Source organism: Zingiber officinale, chromosome 5A, assembly GCF_018446385.1.
Source record: "Zingiber officinale cultivar Zhangliang chromosome 5A, Zo_v1.1, whole genome shotgun sequence".
NCBI classification, from domain to species: domain Eukaryota; kingdom Viridiplantae; phylum Streptophyta; class Magnoliopsida; order Zingiberales; family Zingiberaceae; genus Zingiber; species Zingiber officinale.
In genome coordinates this window covers 147886345-147907739 of record NC_055994.1, presented here as the reverse complement: position 1 = coordinate 147907739, position 21395 = coordinate 147886345, and the positions used below count along the sequence as shown (strand labels likewise).

Here is a 21395-nt window from a genome sequence, read left to right as displayed (position 1 = left end):
CTCTGCCTAGCTTCACTCACTAGGACTTTCACCTGGCTTCACTCACCAGGATTTCCATCTGCCTAGCTTCACTCACTAGGACTTTCACCTGGCTTCACTCACCAGGATTTCCATCTGCCTAGCTTCACTCACTAGGACTTCCTTCTGCCTGGCTTCACTCACCAGGACTTTCATTTTGCCTAACATCCCAGTTAGGACTTCCCAGTCAAGTATCCAGTCAACCTTGACCTATTTGACTCTTCTTCAATCAATATCTTATTGTCAAACATCTAAACCCAAATCAAGACTCAGCTTGGTTACCTAGGTCAACCTTGACCTGAGGGATATTACACCAACAATCTCCCCCTTTTTGATGTTTGACAATACCACAATAACACTTACAATCCCATATGTAAGTTAGGCTAATCCCATAGCCTCCTTCTTCATGCCACTAGGTAATGAAAGCATAAATTAAGCTCTTCATTCTCCCCCTAAGAGGGCAAACTCCCTCTAGGTAATGAAAGCCTAACTTACTCCCTTTCATGAGTCCTTTCATTCTCCCCCTATGACCTTCCCATAGGTAATGAAGGACTAAGCTTAACCATACATTCTCCCCCTATTGGCACACATCAACCCATCGTTGGACACACATCAACCTATGCTCCAATTCTGGGCACACTTCAACAAATCCATTTGTTGAAGACTCTTACCCTGAAGAGTTGCTCATCGTTGTTCACAACATCACTCGTTGTGATCAACACGATAATGAAGGTCCCATACCCTTCATTTATCCTTAACTTCTCCCTCAATGTAGACAACTACCCAACCTTGAGCATTATCTACTACTTGAGTGTCCACTTGAAATAATGAGGATATCCACTCCCCATTTCTCCCCATTTCAAGTTTAAATGCTCAACCTTGAGCAAGTTCACAACAGAAGGTTAACCACCTTCCAAGGTTCATGAAAAATAATTTTCATGTCTTTAAAGAGTCCCTCCCCCTAAAGACATGGTGGTAACTTCTGTCATTGCACCAACAATGACTTGGAATCCCTAAAACATTAGGAAATCCAAATTTGGAAGTTTTGAGGTTCAAATATTCAAAATTTGAAACAACCTCAACCTAAACTTCTACTTAGTCTTCGTTAACCAATCCATCCTTGTTTTCAACATGAAAACACCCTTTGTATGTATACAAATGTATTTAAGGGTTTGGAATGGTTACCTAGACTCAAAGAGGTTCAAAGATGTTGAAATCAGGCCTTCCCAAAATCAACAACTTGGATCGATTGAGTTGAGTTCCAATCGATTGAACCTTTCGAATCGATCCACGGATCGATTCAGACTCCTGATCGATCGGCTGATCGATCCAGCGAGCTTCGGCTAATTGCCGTTGAATCGATCCATGGATCGATTCAGAACTCAATCGATCCATGGATCGATCGAGTTCGATAGTTGCTGAAATTCCATTTCAGTCAACTTCAGAAACCCCTAGAAAATTCTACAAAAATCCAAAAATTATGAAATTTCGTGTAGACATTATTTAGGGCATACTTAATCATGGAAAAATAACTTTCTATGAAAATACATCATATTTTCAAAGATTGACACAAACTTGAAAACCTGCAAAAACTTTAGTGTTTTTCTTCAAGTTTGTGTCTAACTATTCAATGGTGATTACTCTCAAAAGATAGCCTTCACCAAGGTTTTCCAAAAACATTTTAAAAACATTTTCAAAACCAATATCCCATCATGTTCCTTGGCCTTAATGCACATGACTTGTACATTAGCTTTTCCAATGATGGGAAAACACATAACTATGTGTTTTGATGAATTTAAAACTCAAAGGAATGCACTAAATCAACATCTTGAGCTTTGTTCATCATCCTAACATCTCACTTGTATATAATATTCACTAAAACACATACAAGTCACCTTAGAGGTCTTTGTGAGATGTAAAATTTGGTTTTGCCCCATTCTAGGGATCATGCATATCTATCTAGGCATTTTAGAGATATTAGACATCCACCCAGGATGTCACTTGTCAATAAGTGTCGTTAGATGTCATTTGTCCTTAATTACAAGGAATTAAACTTAATGCATGATTATGTTATGGCATACATCAAAAGAAAATAATTTTCAAAAGAAAATATCCTATTGCTACATGATGTATGAATGTCATGACATGGTATTTTTTTTTTGAATTTTTCATAATAAAACATGAATGTAAAAATAGACATGATGTCATAGCATATGATGGGCAAACAATCATGGCAAGATTTATCATAAATAAAATATACCTAGATTAACTATCTAAGTATCCTTAAAGTCTTAGCTAAACTTACACCTTAAACCTAGATTGCCCTAAAGTGCTTCAAGAAAATGCCAAAGCCTAAGTTTGCATTTCTTATTCCCTTGATTAATTTATGCCAATTAAAATAAACATGTCCTCAAATGTTGGCATATTCTATTTTTCCTCAAGAGTAGCACTTTTAAATTTAAGGCCCGGATTGCCTTAAATTGCCTAAGAACATACCAAAAATCCAACTTGATAGTTCTTATTAATTTTCCAATATGTGCCATTTAAGATTAAAATCAATTCTTCCACCATTAGGCACATTTTACTCTTTCAAGGAGTAATAAATAATTCCATTTCATTTTCAAAGGTTAACAAAAACCTTGAAAATGCTCCTTGAGTGTCAATTTCCTCAAAGTTGGGTTAACTACCCTTCTAATCGGAGTTGACACTCTCTAACCCATCTATAGGGTAGAGAAGATGTTCCTAGGAACCCAACACCTATTGGTGCTCCTTGGATGCTCTAGGTACTAACTAGGGATAACTTCCCTAGATACCTTCCTAGTGACCTTGTTGGGCCTCTTAGAAGCCTTGGTCACATTTTCTAGGTCAACTCTAGGGATAACCTCCCTTGTGACCTTGTTTGTGACTTTCTTAGACTTCTTAGAAGTCTTAGTCACATTTATTGCAAAAATACTCTTAGGGATGACTTCCCTAGTATTTTTGGCTTGACCACTAGACCTAGGGTTTGTTCCATAACTATATGGAACTCTATGGTAAGAGGGCACATCCTTCTTAGCCTTTGGTTTGTATCCCAAACCTTTATGGCCATTGGATGACGTTTGTACCCCTAAACCTAGGTTATGCTCATTTTGCCCTAATAGGATATTTTCCATCCTTTTTAGGGTCTTTTCAATTTTATCAAGTCTTGACCTCAAGACTTGATTTTCCATCACTAAGTCCTTAGTTTTTGGTTTTCCATTAAGTTCATGAGCATTTTTGTTTCTAGGCTTGTATCTTACATCCTTAGAGTTATCGCCTAGGTTTTTACCTACATTCCTAGCCTTTGGGATAGTAGTTTTGGCATGTAGGGCCACATGCTTTTCCTTAAAGCCCTCATGCTTCCTATTCTTATGGTAAATCGCATTAAGATGATAAAAATTTGACCTAGCATGCTTTTTACCATTTTGCAAGGGAATAGGCTCAATGAATGTTACCTTCTTCTTTACCTTGGAGGCTCCCCCTTGACTAGTGCCTCCTTGAGCCTTGACCATCTTCTTCCCCTTGGGGCATTGACTTTGGTAATGCCCTTTTTGTTGACACAAGAAGCACACAATGTGCTCCTTGCTCTTCTTTGTCCCGGGGGTGGTCTCCTTGAGCTTTTCCTTGCCCTTTTGTGTCATTTGGCCCTTCTTCTTGGCCAAGTTGGGACACTTGCTCTTATAGTGCCCATGTTCCCTACACTCAAAACATATTATATGATTTTTATTATTAATTGAAATATTTATACCTTTGCTTGTAGGGGTGACATCTTTTTCTTTGGATCCGGAGGTAGAAGCTTTCTCTTGATCGGACCTTGATTCTCCTCCATTTGATTTTTCTTGACTTGTGGAGGTAGAATCTACTTCCTCCTCTTCGTCTCTTGACCCGGATGTAGAAGCTTCTCCTTCCTCTTGATCCGGCGTCACCAAGAATTGCTCCCCCTCAATCCTAGAGGTGGAGGCTTCATCATCTTGAATATGAAACAAGGAGTATGCTCCCTCCTTGTTCCCTTCGTTGCATTCCCTTGAGGATGAAGCTTATTGGATTTCCTCTTCTTGGGAGGTTGAGCATCTATCAACCTCGGAATCCTCCTTTTGGTCTTGCTCCAAAGAGTCACCCTCTTTGGATTCTTCATGATCTTGTACAGTGGAGGGGATCTCTTCATGAAGCTTGGCCAATTTGCTCCAAAGCTCCTTGGCATCTTCGAATTCTCCAACTCGAGCCAAGATGTGGCTAGGCAATAAGTTGACCAGAAGCTTGGTCACTTTGTCATTTGCCTCGCCCCTTTGAATTTGCTCTGAGCTCCATCTGCTTTTCTTTAGAAGCTTGCCCTTGGAGTTCGTTGGAGCTTTGAAGCCTTCCATTAGAGCAAACCATTGCTCTATCTCCATCATAAGAAAGTTTTCGATTCTTGATCTCCAAGAATCGAAGCTTGCCGATGTGTACGGTGGAGCCACCCTTGTGTCAAATCCAAGTCCATCTTGGAATTGCATCTTGAAGTTGAGCTTGATAGAATCTTGAACTTGAAGAATTTGCTCCAACTTCTTCACCCTCTAGCTTTTCTTGATATGCTTGACCCTTCCGGCGATGATTCCGGTGAAGAGCGGCCTTGCTCTGATACCACTTGTTAGGACCAAAAGTAGCTAGAGGGGGGGTGAATAGCTCGTCGCGTTCGCTCGGTGCTCGGCGTTGCTTGTTCCTTCAAAGATGTGCAGCGGAAAATACAGAAACAAACACACAACGCTAACACGGTTGGTTTTACTTGGTATCCACCTCACAAGAGGTGACTAATCCAAGGATCCACACCAACACACACACCCTCCACTAAATAAAACTCTCCTTTGTGGTAACTACCAAGGGCGGAGAAGCCCTACAATACTCAATACAAGAAGAGAGGGAAAGGATACAAGAAATACAAGCTTACAAGCTTACAATGAGTACAAAACCCTAACCCTAGCTTCTCTTCTTGGCTTTGATCCGCCTCTTGACTTGGAGAGCTTCCAAGATCCTTCAAGAACTGGCGATCTGAGCTTTGTGAGCGCTGTGGAGGAGTTGGCGAGAGCTCTGGAGTGAATCGAAGAAGTTCTACTCGCAGCCATCGAACGCCTGCAGCTATAAACGACGCCAACGGTCGGATCCCGATCGATTCGAATGTTCCCAATCGATCGGGGAGGCTTTGGATCGATCCACGGATCGATCCAGAGCTTCTGCACAGAAGCGCGCTGGATCGATCCACGGATCGATCCGGCGCTTATCGAGGGGCGTCCCAATCGATCCATTGATCGATTGGGACATCTGATCGATCCACGGATCGATCCGTGGCTCGTCGATCGATCGGCGGATCGATCCACCGATCGATCCAGAGCCTGGATCGATCCACGGATCGATCCGATTGGTTTTGTCCAAAACCAAGTCCCAAACATCCCTAACCAACATTCGGTCAACCTTGACCTGTTGGTATGTCATGCCTAGCATCTAGTCACTCCCTTGACCTGCTAGGACTCCCTTACCAAGTGTCCGGTCAATCCCTTTGACCCACTTGGACTTTTCTCTGTGCCAAGTATCCGGTCAATCCCTTTGACCTACTTGGACTTTTCTTTCATGCCAAGTATCCAGTCAATCGTTTGACCTACTTGGACTTCCCAACACCAGATGTCCGATCATCCTTGATCCATCTGGATTTTCCCTTGCCTGGCTTCACTCACCAGGACTTTCACCTAGCTTCACTCACTAGGGTTTTCCATCTGCCTAGCTTCACTCACTAGGACTTGTTTTCACCTAGCTTCACTCACTAGGGTTTTCACTCTGCCTAGCTTCACTCACTAGGACTTTCACCTGGCTTCACTCACCAGGATTTCCATCTGCCTAGCTTCACTCACTAGGACTTTCACCTGACTTCACTCACCAGGATTTCCATCTGCCTAGCTTCACTCACTAGGACTTCCTTCTGCCTGGCTTCACTCACCAGGACTTTCATTTTGCCTAACATCCCAGTTAGGACTTCCCAGTCAAGTATCCAGTCAACCTTGACCTACTTGACTCTTCTTCAATCAATATCTTATTGTCAAACATCTAAACCCAAACCAAGACTCAGCTTGGTTACCTAGGTCAACCTTGACCTGAGGGATATTGCACCAACAATTTGTACTTTTAATGATCTTAATTAAGACATGAGGAGGAAGATTGTATACCTCACTTACCGAGACGTCCGAATCCGATGTTTGACCTTCCCCTTCACTTGGGCTCCCTTCTTCATCTTCACTTAAGCTATTTCCCTCTTCATTTTCGGATGAGGTGGAGGCTACATCATCAATTCCCATTAGAGCAAAATTGACTACATGCTGCTCTTCTTCCTCCGATGATGATGATGGATCATCCCATGTTACTTTTAGGTTTTGAGCCTTCTTCTCTTTTTCTTTTGTCTTCTCCTCCTCCTTCTTCTTCCCTTCCTTTTTCTTCAAGAGAGGACAATAATCTCTTATGTGTCCTTCTCCTTGACAATTATAACAAATAATCTTCCTTGTCCTACTTTTGCTTCTAGAACTTTTCCTAACACGAGATTTGTTAGAAGAAAAAGATTTAAATGTCTTTCTCATCTTCCTTACCATATATGCCTCTTGATCGCTATCCATTGAGGCACTTGATTCTTCGGAGTCGGAAGATGGTGGTGATGAAGATTTCTTCTTCTTTCCTTTTCCCTTGTTTGCCACAAGGGCTACTCCTCTTGATCTATGAGCTTCTCCATCTAATCCTTCAACTCTTGTTTCGTGAAGCTCCATTGTTGAGAAGAGTTCATCTAGAGAGGATTTCTCTAGGTCCTTTGATATGTAGTATGAATCTACAATGGAACTCCAAGTTGTGGTTCTTGGGAAAGCGTTTAGGGCTTTCATCATCATGTCTCGATTTGAAAGTGTCTCACCTGCACTTGTTAGCCCATTAATAATTTCCTTAATTCTAGAATATAAAATTGATACTTTTTCTCGTTTCTCAAACTTGATATTGTTGAGTTGAGTTCGAAGGAGGTCTCTTTTTGTCAATTTTGCTTCCGATGTCCCTTCATGAAGCTCTACTAGCTTTTCCCACAAGTCTTTGGCACTTGTATAGTTTCCAATTCTTGTTACTTCTTATTGTGGAAGAACATGTAATAGGTGATGCATTACCTTGGAATTTACTAGATGCTCTTCTTTTTGCCTTTTGGTCCATCTTGTTATGTCGATTGTCTCATTGCATTCATCCTTGGGTTCTTCAAAATCACTTCTCATGATTAGCATAATGTCAAAATCGGTATTGAAAAATACTTCCATTTTCTTCTTCCACCAAGAGAAGTCTCTTTCGAATTTGGGTGGATGAATATTTGAGCCGGCCATTTTGATGAAGTGCTCTTCTCGACGATTAGTCCGTTGAAGGGCGCCCTCACTCTGATACCACTTGTAAGGGATCAGTGGTTGACTAGAAGGGGGTTGGATAGATAGGTCACCCCCAACTTCTTTTCTTCTCTACAAAAGATTAGTGCACACGCGGAAATACAATTAACTAATGAAAAAAAATAAAGAAAGAATATCAAATCGCTAACAAGCTCGATGTAACATAGTTCGGAGATTACTTGCTCCTACTCCACGGCGTGTCCTTGAGGTGGATGCGCCCTTGATCCTTCGGTGGATCAATCCTCAGCAATCTCCGGCTAGAGCTTTCTCCTTCTCGGTGGAGCAAACCTCTCACAAAGGATCTCTTCCTCTTTACAATGATGAACTTAGGTTTAGGAGGAAGAGAGTATGCTTGGAAGCTTTGGGCAATGACAAGGAGTTATTCAACAAGCATGAGTAACCTCCTTCAAGCCCCAAAACTTCCCTTAAACAAGAGGAGAGAGTTGATCATCATATCAACTCATCTCGACACCACTCGACTGGAAAAATCATCAGTCGACTGGTGTTATCGTTGGAGGTAGCCAACGACTACTTTGCAGCACCAACAGTATGCCAACGAACATTTACTAGTCGACTGCTAAAACATGCAGTCGACTGGTGCAGTCGACTGCATGTTTTAGCAGTCGACTGATCCACACTGACCGAACGAACAGAACCATTCTGTTCACACCCAGTCGACTGCGCGGTCGACTGCACTAGTCGATTGCTAAAACATGCAGTCGACTGCTACAGTAAAACCCTAAAACTATGATTTTACTCCAAGTATAAGTTCTCATGCACTCGTAACCTCACCCTTACGACTCATTTGACGCTTCCTTTGCAGCTTTAACCTCTAGCGTTCAAGCATACTTCCTTTGGCTCTCGTCCCTCGGATGCATTCAAGCCCGCGGCTCGTCCCCAATGTCATCCTTCGCGTATGCCTCGAAGTCGCTTCCCTCGACCCTTGTCCTCGCTGCCTTGTTCATGATCCCTCGGATGCTTCATCCTTCACCGGACCCGAAGCCATCAACCTGAGTCGCATGTGTATCCTTGCAAACATGCACAACTCAAATACACATATCAAATACAAGGGTGAACCTAGCTTAAACTCTTTGACACACACATCAAAACTATGATCGTACCGATCAAAACCTAGGTCGATTGTACCAACAGCTATTTGCTGCCAAATTGATTAAGCTGTAATATGATTACATATTGTTATGGTTCACCTGTTACACATACTTGGTTAGTCAAATAAGCTCATGAGGAATATCTTCTGTCTGTACTAGTATCAGTCGGTATTCTATACTCGATTGGTTATTTATAACCGACTAGGACTTCATTATAAATATGCCAGAAATCATGTAAGGTTGAAGACCTTTATGTTCGATCTACTTCTCATATTCGGCCTATCTATTGAGCCCGGACGGTCATACCTTGTCGACCGAGATTAATCGGTCGGGCGTATAAAGGCATCATTGCCCTTTAACCCTTCCTTCGGTCGATCATATGCTGCTAAATGCCTTTGTGCTTCGATCGGTCTATTAAGCCAGGCCGGTCCTACCTTATCGACCGAGACTAATAGGTCAAGCGTATATAGGTCTTCAAGACAACTTAACGCTAAGTGCTTCTACTTTCGATTGGTTTCTTACACTTGACCAATTTTCGCCTACCGAACTCATATGCTCGGCCGGTCCATTGAGCGCGACCGATCCTACCTTACTGACCAAGTTCAACCAGTTGTATTTATAGAGACAATATTATCCGATAGCCCTTCCTTCAATCGACCGTATGTTAAGGATCATATGAGACTAAATGTCTCTGTGTTCGACGGGTCTACGGAACCCAGCCAGCCTTTGCCCGCCGAACTTATAGACTTGATCGGTCTATTCATTCGTCGACCTCTGCTTCTTGTGTGCAAGGTTAAGAACTTCCATGCTCGGCCGACTCTCTATGCTCGGTCGGTTATATATGCCCGATCGAGTAACCGTGCTTGATCGGTCTTTGCTTACTAAACTCCTATGTTCAAATGACCTTGCCATGCTCTTGACCACCTAAGGTTAACCTTTCCTTACGCTGGATCAATCCTTTATATCCGACCGACCATACGTACTCGATCGGTCTTTATATTCGGTCGATCTTCATCTGTCGGTCCTATATGTTCGGTCGGTTTATTACGTTCGACCGATCTTTGTCTGCCATACATGTAGCGACCCCATTATCGGGTCAAACCTTTTCCGGACGGCCCCTCATCTCGTCCTTTTAAGCCTTCCTTGTCTTTGTTATCCCCTTTCCTTCTCCTGCAAAAAGATTCACTTATCATAACCCATATCAATAATAATGCAACAAAAGGTCAGATGTTGACCGAGCATCCCACGTAGTCGATCCTATGATCATATATAGAAAGATAAATTAAGAAGTTATAGATGATCCCCATGTCAATAAGAATCATATTGAAAGAGTCGATATAAAACATTTAACTTGAGCTGACACCACCAACATTGGTAGTAATTACTATCAAATCTACTTTATGCTTCCTTGAAACTAAAGCCTATGTAAATTTAGGCATTCAATATTTAGAGTTGTATACTTTATTTGTGTTGTCGGTAACAAAATTATAGATAGATACACTATTATCTCTATTTTTGCCCATGTACATATAAGGTGCAACTACAAAATAAATTCAATACCAATTAATTAATATAAATAATAAACTAAAATTCTAGCATTTAATAATTATGATATAATTAGTTAAATTATTTATTGAGCCCGTTGTTCATTCGATTAAAATTGAACCGATCTAATTGAATTAATCGATTTTTTTTAACTATCCGAATTGATCGAAGTTTGTCACTAAAATTATAAATCGAACAGAAATAAAATAATTAATTTGATTTGTTTCTAAATTAATCAAAATTTTTTATTAACAATCAACTGTTGGATAATCAACTGCATAAGTCGACTTTTGAATTTACCGTTATTAATTTGTGGACCAACCATTAATCAATTGATTATAATGATTATTAAAAATTTAGGTTAATCAGTTTAACTAAATTCTAAATTTTATAATCAAAATTGAACTAAATAAATAGAGATTAATTAAAATAAACCAAATTTACCAAACTGAATTTTTAAAATAAATTGATTTATTAGATTATTTCAATTATAATGGAGGAGGAAAACATGCACTAGTTCATATTGAATATAGTCCAGAGATGTGAATACATAATTCCTCTATATAAAAGAAAATCCTTACATTTGAAAAAGGATCGACTTTGATATCACAATGGAAGGTCGGGTTTGGCATGATAAGAATCCATTTTGGACCTAGCCAGTGGTTCATTTTGGGCTAAAATAATTTCATTAAAAAAAATAGATCTAAATTTAATAAAAATTTTCTTCAACAATATGGAACAATAAGTAAAAAAGAGTTAATATAAATTTATTAATCAACCTTAAACAATTTACTACATTGATATCTCTTATTAAAAACCTCCAACACCTCCATAAGCAAAAACATATTTATCTTTATCATCTTCATAATGATCATCCGCTACACTATAATAATCATCATTATCAGTATAAGGCACAATAAAAAGAGGATTCAAATTGTACAGGTTATTGGACGAATCCATAAACTGAACTTGAATGAAATAAGCAGCTTTATTACGTCCTTCATTACATGGATGACCACTGCCCATCGGAGGGCTCGGCACATTCAAGGGAGAGTCAACAAACCCACCCATTTGAACCACATTTGCATAATCATCCATCTTTGGAAGCAATTCCTTAGGAAAATACCCAAGAGGTAACTGATCATTATAAGTAATCCACCAATTTCCTGTATTAGAATCCTATAAATAAAAATATATAAAATTTATTAATAAGGATTAAACTTCAATAAAATTTAAAACACACACACATTTAGGGAAAAAAAAGAAGAAAGAAATTACCCTAGCGATTAGTATCGGTAGATATTTCTGTTCGCCACCATAAGTGGAAAATTGAGGAATAAAACTTCCAGGTCCATAAATATTAGTCGTGCTAACAAAACCAGCACATAGAAAGTTTATACATCCCGTTTTATCATACCCATCGCTCTGGAAAAAATGTAATTAAATATTTTGTCTAAAAAAATATATATGAATAAAAGAATAAAAATAAAATAAAAGATTCATACTTACCGTCCAATCAATAAAAAATCGAGGATAATTGGTATTGTACATGGAGGGTGCAACCTGTGAAATTAGATATTAGTTAGTGACGATATAAAGCAATATTAACAAGCCATTTAAATTAGCTTACATGCCAACCAGCCTGGATCACATTGAGTTCATTATTTGGAGCTTTTGTATCGCCAAAAAGATATATAGCGCTAGATGATGATTGATCATGTTGTAGATTTGGAAGCTTATAAGTCGCCATTTTTGCATATGCTCCATAAAATTGACCATCTATAGTTTGCATCATTGCGTACTATGTATAATGCAAAGATTATTTATCTTTGAACTCTATAAATAATGAATTAAAATTGTAATAATAATAATAAAAGTGATAAAAAATAATGACTAACGTGACTTCCTTCCGTAGTTAGATTGTTAACTACAGCTTGTGCTCTAAATTTGTTTCTCAAGGGTTGAGACTCAATTAAATCTTGTTTACCAGCACGGTGGATGAGAACAGTGCCAGAAGGACAAGTATCGTTGAATCCATTAAAAGAAGCTGGTTTAAATTTTGCAAGCTTCATTTCTTTTGGAAGACTACTTGGTTTTAACTGCAAGATTATTAAGCCAGATAAAGGACCGAATGAACTATACCATGCAATAAAAAACATCATATCAATTTGACTTATGTTTTTAATGCTCAATACCTGAAGAGTGTGATTTTTCAACAAAGGGTGGTCAAATGCTGGTTGCTTATACATGTCAACACAGTCAAATAGATCTCCAGATATTGTCTGATAAAAAATAAATAATTTTAATAAAAATATTATTTATAATTTCTCAAAAAATAGTAAAAATGACTTGAATAGTTTTAAGTGAATGCTTAGTTTTCTTGTTCCATGATCTTCCTTGTGCCCCACCAATTGAAATAAACACCAGAAATAAAATACGAAGCAACATGTTGATGTGAAATGATATAGAAGTTTAGTATCGCAATGTGTAAGTAAATCTTGCCCATTCTCACTTATAAATACACATAAAAATTCTATAGTTGGTAAAATTTAAGAATTATTAAATAAAAAATGAATGAAAGGGAAATTATTTGTATTCTTTAAATTTGTAATTTATTATTAATGTAATCTTAAAATTTATAATTAGTAACATGTATTAATTATTAAATAAAATAAATAAATAAATAAATAAGGAAAATTATTTGCATTCTTTATCTGTTTAATTTATCATTACTATAATCTTATAATTTATATGAAATTAATGTTAAAATTAATTTAAGCTTATCTATAGTAATGTTAAAATAAGAAATTTCAAAATGGATACTAATAGAAGCCTCTATTATTGTTAAAATAATAAATATAAATTTATACAAAAAAATGTAAGCAATTATCTCTCTATTAATATATTCTTAAATTCTAATAAAAATTAATAGTAAAATTAATGTTTTTACCATTTATTTTTATTTAAATAATGATTCGTATATCTGGCTTACTATAAACTTTTTTTTTGGTCTTTATAAACCAGAGAAAGAGACTAAATTTACAACATATTAAATAATTAAACTTTCATATCACATCATATTACTTAGCATTTTATTCATTGTGTTTATTTGGAACCAACAATTAAGTCGGACATATTCACAAAAAACCATTAAAAATTGTTAATATTACTTAGTGTTTTTGTGTCTTATTAATATTTTTAAAAAATATTATTATAAATTTTTTTAAAAAATTATTATTAATTTTTTTAAATTGTAAATTATACTTTTATTAAAATTATCTGTTTTTATTTCTATCACTTGATAATTGGAGACTTAATAAAGGACGGTCAAATGTTGGTTACTTAACACAGGCAAATAGGTCTCCAATTATTGAGTAATAGAATAAATAAATAATTTTAATAAAATTATAATTTATAATTTAAAAAAATATTATAATACAATTCTAAAACATATTAATAAGTGTTATAATTTTTTTTTTTAGTTGGCACCAAGTATCTAAACCTTTGTCTCGAATAATCTAGAGGTGACCGATCCGGTCCTACGGAAGTTTTCGATTAACCACTTGGATAAATCGAAAAAATATACATGGAGACCTATACTGAAAGCCAATTGTAAGATATGATAAATTAAATAATAAGTGTTATTAGATAAATAATCTCATTAGATTTTTTTAAAATTTTAAAAAAAATTCTGGATATTAATGGAGTCTGTATGACATGTTTAAGGAGATGAATAAATTAGACGGAAAGCATGTTTGAATTATCTAGTAAGTGGGAGTTGATTTATTTAATTAAGTTAACCTAACTATAAAACTAATGTTACTGTGCCCTTATACGCTGATTTCCTTTCCTCCCCGATTCTTCTCTTCCGCAACTCAATCCGTAACCGGATCGCCGATCCACTATCGTCGGCACCCGAGCGCCACCTGACACCACCACCGCCTTCTCTCTCTTGGCCACAGACACCCGGCGTTCGTCGGAAGCCGAGCACCTCGGCTCCCTTTTTGTGTTGTGCCCTAGACCTCTACCACCGCTCCGTTCGACGCTGCTCCTCTTCTCCGATCAGATGCGGGCGACTATACATTGCCACCGGGGCCAGTCGTGGCTAGCTCACGACACTCGCAGCTATGATTTGCCTTCTTCCCTAACGTCACTGCCTCGTCGTGCCACCAATCACCCATTGCCAATCCTTCGTGTGAGGCCAGTCTTGTAGAGCTGCGGTGCTCTAGATCCCTCTCGCCGACTGCCAACAATTCACCTCGAGAGGACATTTTACAAGTATGAGCAGGGGCACGTTATGGTGCCCTAGATCCTTGCCTTTAGCTTACTCCTCCTCTGCACCTATCGGTAATAGAAATTCCTTCTTTGGCCCTCCGTGAGCTATCATCCCTGTATTTGTGCTAGATCTCTCCTCTGAGATCATTATTGTGCCATGGGAACAAGGGGAATAGTTCTTGGCTCACCTGAGAATGCCAGTCGAATTTAGTTTTGGGGAGAAGAGCAAGGCATTGTGACACCAAAGGCTTTCAACTCCCGGCAGCACTCAATCTCTTCATCCAATCGTTGCGTGTGTAGGAAATGAGGTGAGATCTATTCAGTAATGGATTTAAAATTTTAGTCATTTCTATAGTCGGTTGTGTTAATTGATTGATGATGAAGATATGTGTTTAGAATTGAAGTTGTTTTTATAGAATTGAATCCATTCTATATGTACTTGTTTTGGTTAATTAGGGATTGATGGTGATTGGTTGATTTGGGTAAGGGATATTAGATTGACAGGGAGATTATTTCTAGATTTGGGATCCATCAATGTCTAATTGGTTAAGGGATAAAGGTATGCTAGTTAATGGAAATGGTTTAAATTAAATCTAATTGGATTAATGAATTTGGTTAATGATTAGATTTGGTGGTTAACAATTGATTATGTGGATGAACTAATGCAGAAGAAGAATAGAGAAAGAGATCGCACGAAGCAACAGGATAAAGATGGACAAAAGGACAACAAACATGAGGAAGGAGAAGAATAAGAGAACGAAGAAGAGTTAACGTGGTTCGGTGACGTGCCAACTCCACAAAAAGGCCGAAGCTTTATTAGAATTCTTTCTACATAAGAGAATCACATTCTATGATTCTTGTGATTGTTGTTCAAGAGGTTTACAATTATCCCTATAAATAGTACATAAACCCCAGATATGGTAAAATCATAATAGAATTTTGTTATAAAAAATCACAATAGAATTCTGTTATGAAAAACCGTAACAGAATTCTATTATATAAAATCGTAATAGAATTTTGTTACGAAAAATCTTAACAGATTTTTCTTCTATAGCATCCATCGCATTGACCTTCATCAAATAAGAGCCACCTGTCAACAATCTCCACCTTCTTTGGGTAAGGGATATTAGATTGACAGGGAGATTATTTCTAGATTTGGGATCCATCAATGTCTAATTGGTTAAGGGATAAAGGTATGCTAGTTAATGGAAATGGTTTGAATTAAATCTAATTGGATTAATGAATTTAGTTAATGATTAGATTGGGTGGTTAGCAATTGATCATGTGGATGAACTATGTATAATGGATTTATGATGCGTAGTAGTTGATTCAATGGATTAAACGATTAGATGATTGTCGGATTAAGTTGTGTTGCGCAAAGAAGGGGGCAACACCTCTCAACCTTTAATGCAGAAGAAGAGAAAGAGATCGCACGAAGCAACAAAACAAAGACGCACAAAAGGACAACAAACATGAGGAAAGAGAAGAATAAGACAAAGAAGAAGAGTTAACGTGGTTCGGCGACGTGCCAACTCTACAAAAAGGCCGAAGCTTTATTAGAATTCTCTTTACATAAGAGAATCACATTCTATGATTCTTGTGATTGTTGTTCAAGAAGTTTATAATGATCCCTATAAATAGTACATAAACCCCAGATCTGATAAAATCATAATAGAATTTTATTATGAAAAATCACAATAGAATTCTATTATGAAAAATCGTAACGGAATTCTATTATATAAAATCGTAACAGAATTTTGTTACGAAAAATCTTAACAGATTTTTCTTCTATAACATCCATCGCATTGACCTTCATCCAAATAAGAGCCACCCGTCAACAGTCTCCACCTTGACGAATATTCACCCTTTTGAAGAACACGAGTATCTGAATAAATCTCTATTTGGATTTTTGCGTCTCTATGGTCACTAGCTTTGTCAGCATGTCTACAGTGTGAACCTTCTCAAGTTGAATTTTCTCGAAAGCAATCAACTCTTTGATCTTGTGAAATCTCACATCAATGTGCTTGGTTCTTGCATGATACACCTGATTCTTCGCCAAATAGATAGCACTTTGACTATCGTATAACAACTTGACTCCACCTTGCTGAACACCCAGTTCTAACCCTATAAGCCATAAAGCTTCCTTCGCTGCTTCAGTTGCTGTCATGTACTCCAACTCCGTAGTAGACAATGCAACAATAGATTATATCATAGATTTCCAACAAATAGGTCCTCCTACTATAGTGAACACGTATCCTGTAATAGACCTCCTGTCATTTAAATCTTTTGCATAGTCTGCATCTACGTACTCAACAACTAAATGATCTTTCGGTTGTCTACTGAATATGATGTCATAATCAGTTGTATTTCTAAAGTATCTAAAAATCTACTTTACTACATCCCAATGTGGTCAACCAGGATTTGAGAGATACTTTCTTTTACCATACTAACTGCTTGCGCTAAATCTGGTCTCATGCAAATCATGCATATACATCAGACAATCAACTGCATTGGCATAAGGAACCTTTGACATCTCTTGGATCTCTTCATCCATCTTTGGACACTGTGTACTGGATAACTTGAAGTGATGCGCTAAGGGTGTGCTTACTGACTTTGCATTCTTCATGTTGAACCTATCCAGCACCTTCTCCATATAGCTACGTTGAGACAACCATAATCTCCTTGCAGCTCTATCCTTGTGAATCTCCATCCCAAGAATCTTCTTAGCCTTTCCCAAATCTTTCATGTCAAATTCCTTGCTCAGTAGCCTCTTCAATTTGTCAACTTTTTTCATCTTCTTCACAACAATGAGCATGTCATCTACGTATAGTAGTAAGAAAACCAATGATTCATCTTCAAGGCTCTTCACATATATGCAGCAGTCATACTCACATCTTCTATATTCGTTTTGAATTATGTATGAATCAAAATATTTGTACCATTGCCTAGGAGATTGTTGCAATCCATAGAGCAATTTCTTTAACTTACAAACCAACCACTCTTGTCCAGGCTGACTAAATCCCTCAGGTTGTGACAAAATCTGCTCCTTTAAATTTTTATGAAGAAATGTCGTCTTCACATCCATTTGTTCCAGCTATAAATAGAAATGTGCCACCAAAGCCAACACCGCTCTAATTGACGTATGTCTTATCACTGGAGAGAAAATTTCTTCATAATTAATCCTCTTTCTCTGTGAATACCCCTTTACTACCAACCAAACCTTGAACTTCACTTCTTTTCCCTCTAACATTGCTTCTTTCTTCTTGAATATCCACTTGCACCCTATATCTTTCTCTCCTTTAGGAAGTTCCACTAGATCCCATATTTGATTATTATGCAACGACTCTATCTCCTCTTCCATAGCACTTGTCCACCTGTCATTCTCAGAGCTATGTATTACCTCCTGAAAAGATGTAGGGTCTCCGCTACTAGTGATAAGCGCATAAGAGACTAAGTCTTCGAATCCGTATCTGGTGGGTGGTTTTACGATTCATCTCATTCTACCACTAGCTATAATGCGATGCTTTGTGTGCTTTGAGCTAGAATCATCGGAGTCATGAGTCTTTAGCTCCACCTACATAACATCTTTCTCCATGTTGCTCTGTGGTGTTTCATTTCCTTCTTCCTGAGTATACTGTAGCATAGTTTTATAGTCAAACACCATATCTCTGCTGATCACCATCTTGTTTGTCTTAGGATCCCAAAGCTTAAATCCTTTAACTCCTTTTTGATACCCTAGAAAAATACACTTCTTTGCCCTCACATCTATCTTTGATCTTTCCTCACTAGATATGTGCATATAGGCTGAACATCCAAAAACTTGAAGATGAGAGTAATCTACTGGATTCCATGTCCATACTTCCTCTAATACTTTACCTTCTAGTGTTGCCATTGGTGATCTATTAATGAGATAACATGTCATGTTAACCTCTTCTGCCCAGAAATTCTTTGCAAGCCCTGCATTCAGCCTGAAACATCTTGCCTTCTCAATGATTGTCCTGTTCAACCTTTCTGCTACCCCATTCTGCTGAGGTGTCCTACGAATCGAGAAATACCTCATTATCCCATCTTGCTCATAAAATTCTTGAAACTTTGAATTTGTGTACTCAGTCCCATTGTTTAACCTAAGACATTTGATCTTCCTTCCGGTTTGATTCTCCACTTCAGTTTTTCACAGTTTAAATTTTGTAAAAGTTTATGACTTGTGACACAAAGTATACCCAAACCTTTCGTAAGAAATCATCAATAAAAATCAAAAAATATAAGTGCCTTCCACGTGATACTATATGCTACACTCGCTGGTTCTCAGAGATCCGTATGCACATAGTCCAGCATCCCCTCTATCTTGTTTGTTGTTGTCTTGAATTGCACTTTGCTATGTTCCTAAGAACACAGAATTTGTAGAATTCAAGCTTGCACGTCTTGACATCCTTCAACAAATCTCTCTTGTAAAGTTCTAGCATCTCATGTTCACTCATATGCCCTAGCTGTATATGCCACAATACAGTACTGTCTAATTCAGACTCCACCGAGGTGACTCTACCTACAACTGTTGTCCTTATCAACTTGTAGATATTTCCTACTACCTTTTATCCTTTCATTACTGTCAAAGATCCCTTATTGACCTTCATCATCTCTCTCACTGATTTGTAATTACAATCAATACCATCCAGTGTGTCTAGTGAGATCAAGTTCTTCCTTAGTTCTGGTGTATATATATGACATCACATAGAGTTCTGATCACACCATCAAATATCTTGATTCTGACATTCCCTATGCCAATAACTCTACATGACGTATCATTTCCCATCAACACTGAATTAGAATCCATTGCCCTATAGGTGTAAAACCACTCCTTGTTTGAAATCATGTAATATATGAACATGCAGAGTGTAAGATCCATGCATTCGTCAGTTGCTTTGAACTTGACATAACTGATAACATATCTCCATCACCGCTCTCTGAATTTTTCTCTTCAACTATGTTTGCAGATTTTACCAAACTACCTTTGTTCTCTGCAACATGTTTCTTTATCTTTGAACAATCTCTCTTGATATGACCTTTGCCTCCACACTTGTAGCACGTGATCACCTTTTTCCTTTTTGACTTAGAACGAACCTTTTTTGTTATCGTCAGATCCATGTCGAGATTTGCTCCTACCATGCTCTTGGTTGTTATTTATTGCAAGTCCTTCTCCTTGAGAAACTTCATCTCTTGTTTTCTTCTTTTGGTGAAAACCTAGCAATACACCTATGATCTCCTCCAATTTAAGAGTGTCCTTACCCCATATCAAAGTAGTAACCAAATTCTTGTATGTAGGAGATGAAGGTAGAGAATTCAACAACATCAGCGTCCATGACATGGTACATCACATTGTCCTTAAGACAAAACCCGATTGTTGCCATGACCTTCGCCTAAAGTTCTTCCTAATCCGACTTCTCTATGATTTTGGGTTTCCTTTCTCCTAGCGCCTTCACCATGCCTTGTTGCACCAATAAGTCCTTGACTCTTCTCTGCCATAATTCGAAGTTTCTGGTTCTATCAAACTTTACCATATCAAACTTTGTAGAAGTCGTTCCCGATATGTTGAAGAAATCTGTCAAAACCTATAGTTCTGATACCAATTGTTGTACCCAAAGGATGTTCACATATCTTCACAATGACATGATATTATCCACTTTGGGCCTAGACCTTCATGACTTTACTCTCAGGCTCTCCCCAAAAGGCCTCAAGCTAATTGAGATATCTTACATCCTTTTAAACCCATGATCTTTACCAAATCTTTCTAATGTAGGATTTTAATTGAATCACAACAAGTTGTATTATGAAGATGATGGATTAATTAGGGGTAAACTAGATTAACTCTAGTTTAGGTAGTGAATTGTAGTAGTAAGACCTAAACATTAAGTGGGGGTTAATCAATGACTGTATTCTTGGTGCAGGGAGCACCATACGATGGAACCTATGTTTTGATAATGAAAAAGGAGTTCAAATTTAAGCTGTCTTGTGATCTAATAAGCGTGACTGAGTTTACAGGAAAGTTCTAAATGATCTTAGATAAGGTGAAAGTCCTAGTTGAGACTAGGCAGGTGAAAAGTCCTGGTTGCGGTTAGGCGACGAAGTCCTGGTCCGGGAGACTAGGGAAAGTCTTAGTGGGTCGAGAACATTGGGTGAAATCCTATGGTCGAGGACGCTAGGTGAAAATCCTAGGGGTCGCGGATACCAGGTGATGGATCGAAAGCGCTAGAGGGGGGGGGTTGAATAACGCTCGTAGCTTTCACTATTTTCGAATTTGTAAAGACGTTCATAAATCGTTCGAGTAATAAAGCAACGGAATAAAATAAAGTAGACACACACACAAAAACACACCAACATTTACTTGGTTCGGAGCCTAGGGTGACTCCTACCACAAGGTCCGTGATCGTTGATCACTTACTGTGGACAACAACTATATCACGCAAAAGTTTGTACAACTTAGAATTACAATAAGTGCAAATTAAAGTAAACTTATACCGACGACAGAATCTTAGAATCGCGGAGCTCCGGGTCGTCAGAAACTTGTAGCAGCACTCCAGGGTGTTTTTGAGGCAGCGCATTGTAGCTTGATCGCTTGGAAGATGATGTTCTGAGCCTCTGCCTCGAATCCCCTTTTAAACAGTGCTGGAGGCGCCTCCAAGCCTGTCCGAGGCGCCTCCAGGCCGCCGAGTCGCACGCGTGGATCAGCTCTGATCTGGTCGCACCTTATCCCACTGAAGGAGCCTCCAAGCTGCTCCAAGGCGCCTCCAACGCCTGGTCCAAGGCCCCTCCAGTGACCTCCGAAGCGCCAACAGCGTCTCTGGATAGCTAGCTTCGGCTAGCACCCGAGGCTCCAAGCCCCATGGAGGCGCCTTGGACACTGTTCATCATAGGTCTAAGTTGCTCCTTTGTTCCTGCAAATTGTGTTAGTCCCAAACACAAACCCTGCAAAACAAAGTTAGCACAAAAACAATATGATAGATATACTTGA

General features: G+C 38.2%; 1 protein-coding gene across 1 annotated transcript; it reads right to left on the bottom strand.

Moving 5' to 3' along the window:
* Positions 1–10924: 10924 nt before the first annotated feature.
* LOC121980148 lies at positions 10925–12363 on the bottom strand. The gene is made up of 5 exons (XM_042532112.1): positions 12310–12363; positions 12102–12213; positions 11745–11893; positions 11624–11677; positions 10925–11293 (listed from the first exon to the last, which is right to left on the bottom strand). The coding sequence occupies exons 1-5, from the start codon at positions 12361–12363 to the stop codon at positions 10925–10927; spliced, it is 738 nt and encodes a 245-aa protein (XP_042388046.1).
* Positions 12364–21395: the final 9032 nt, after the last annotated feature.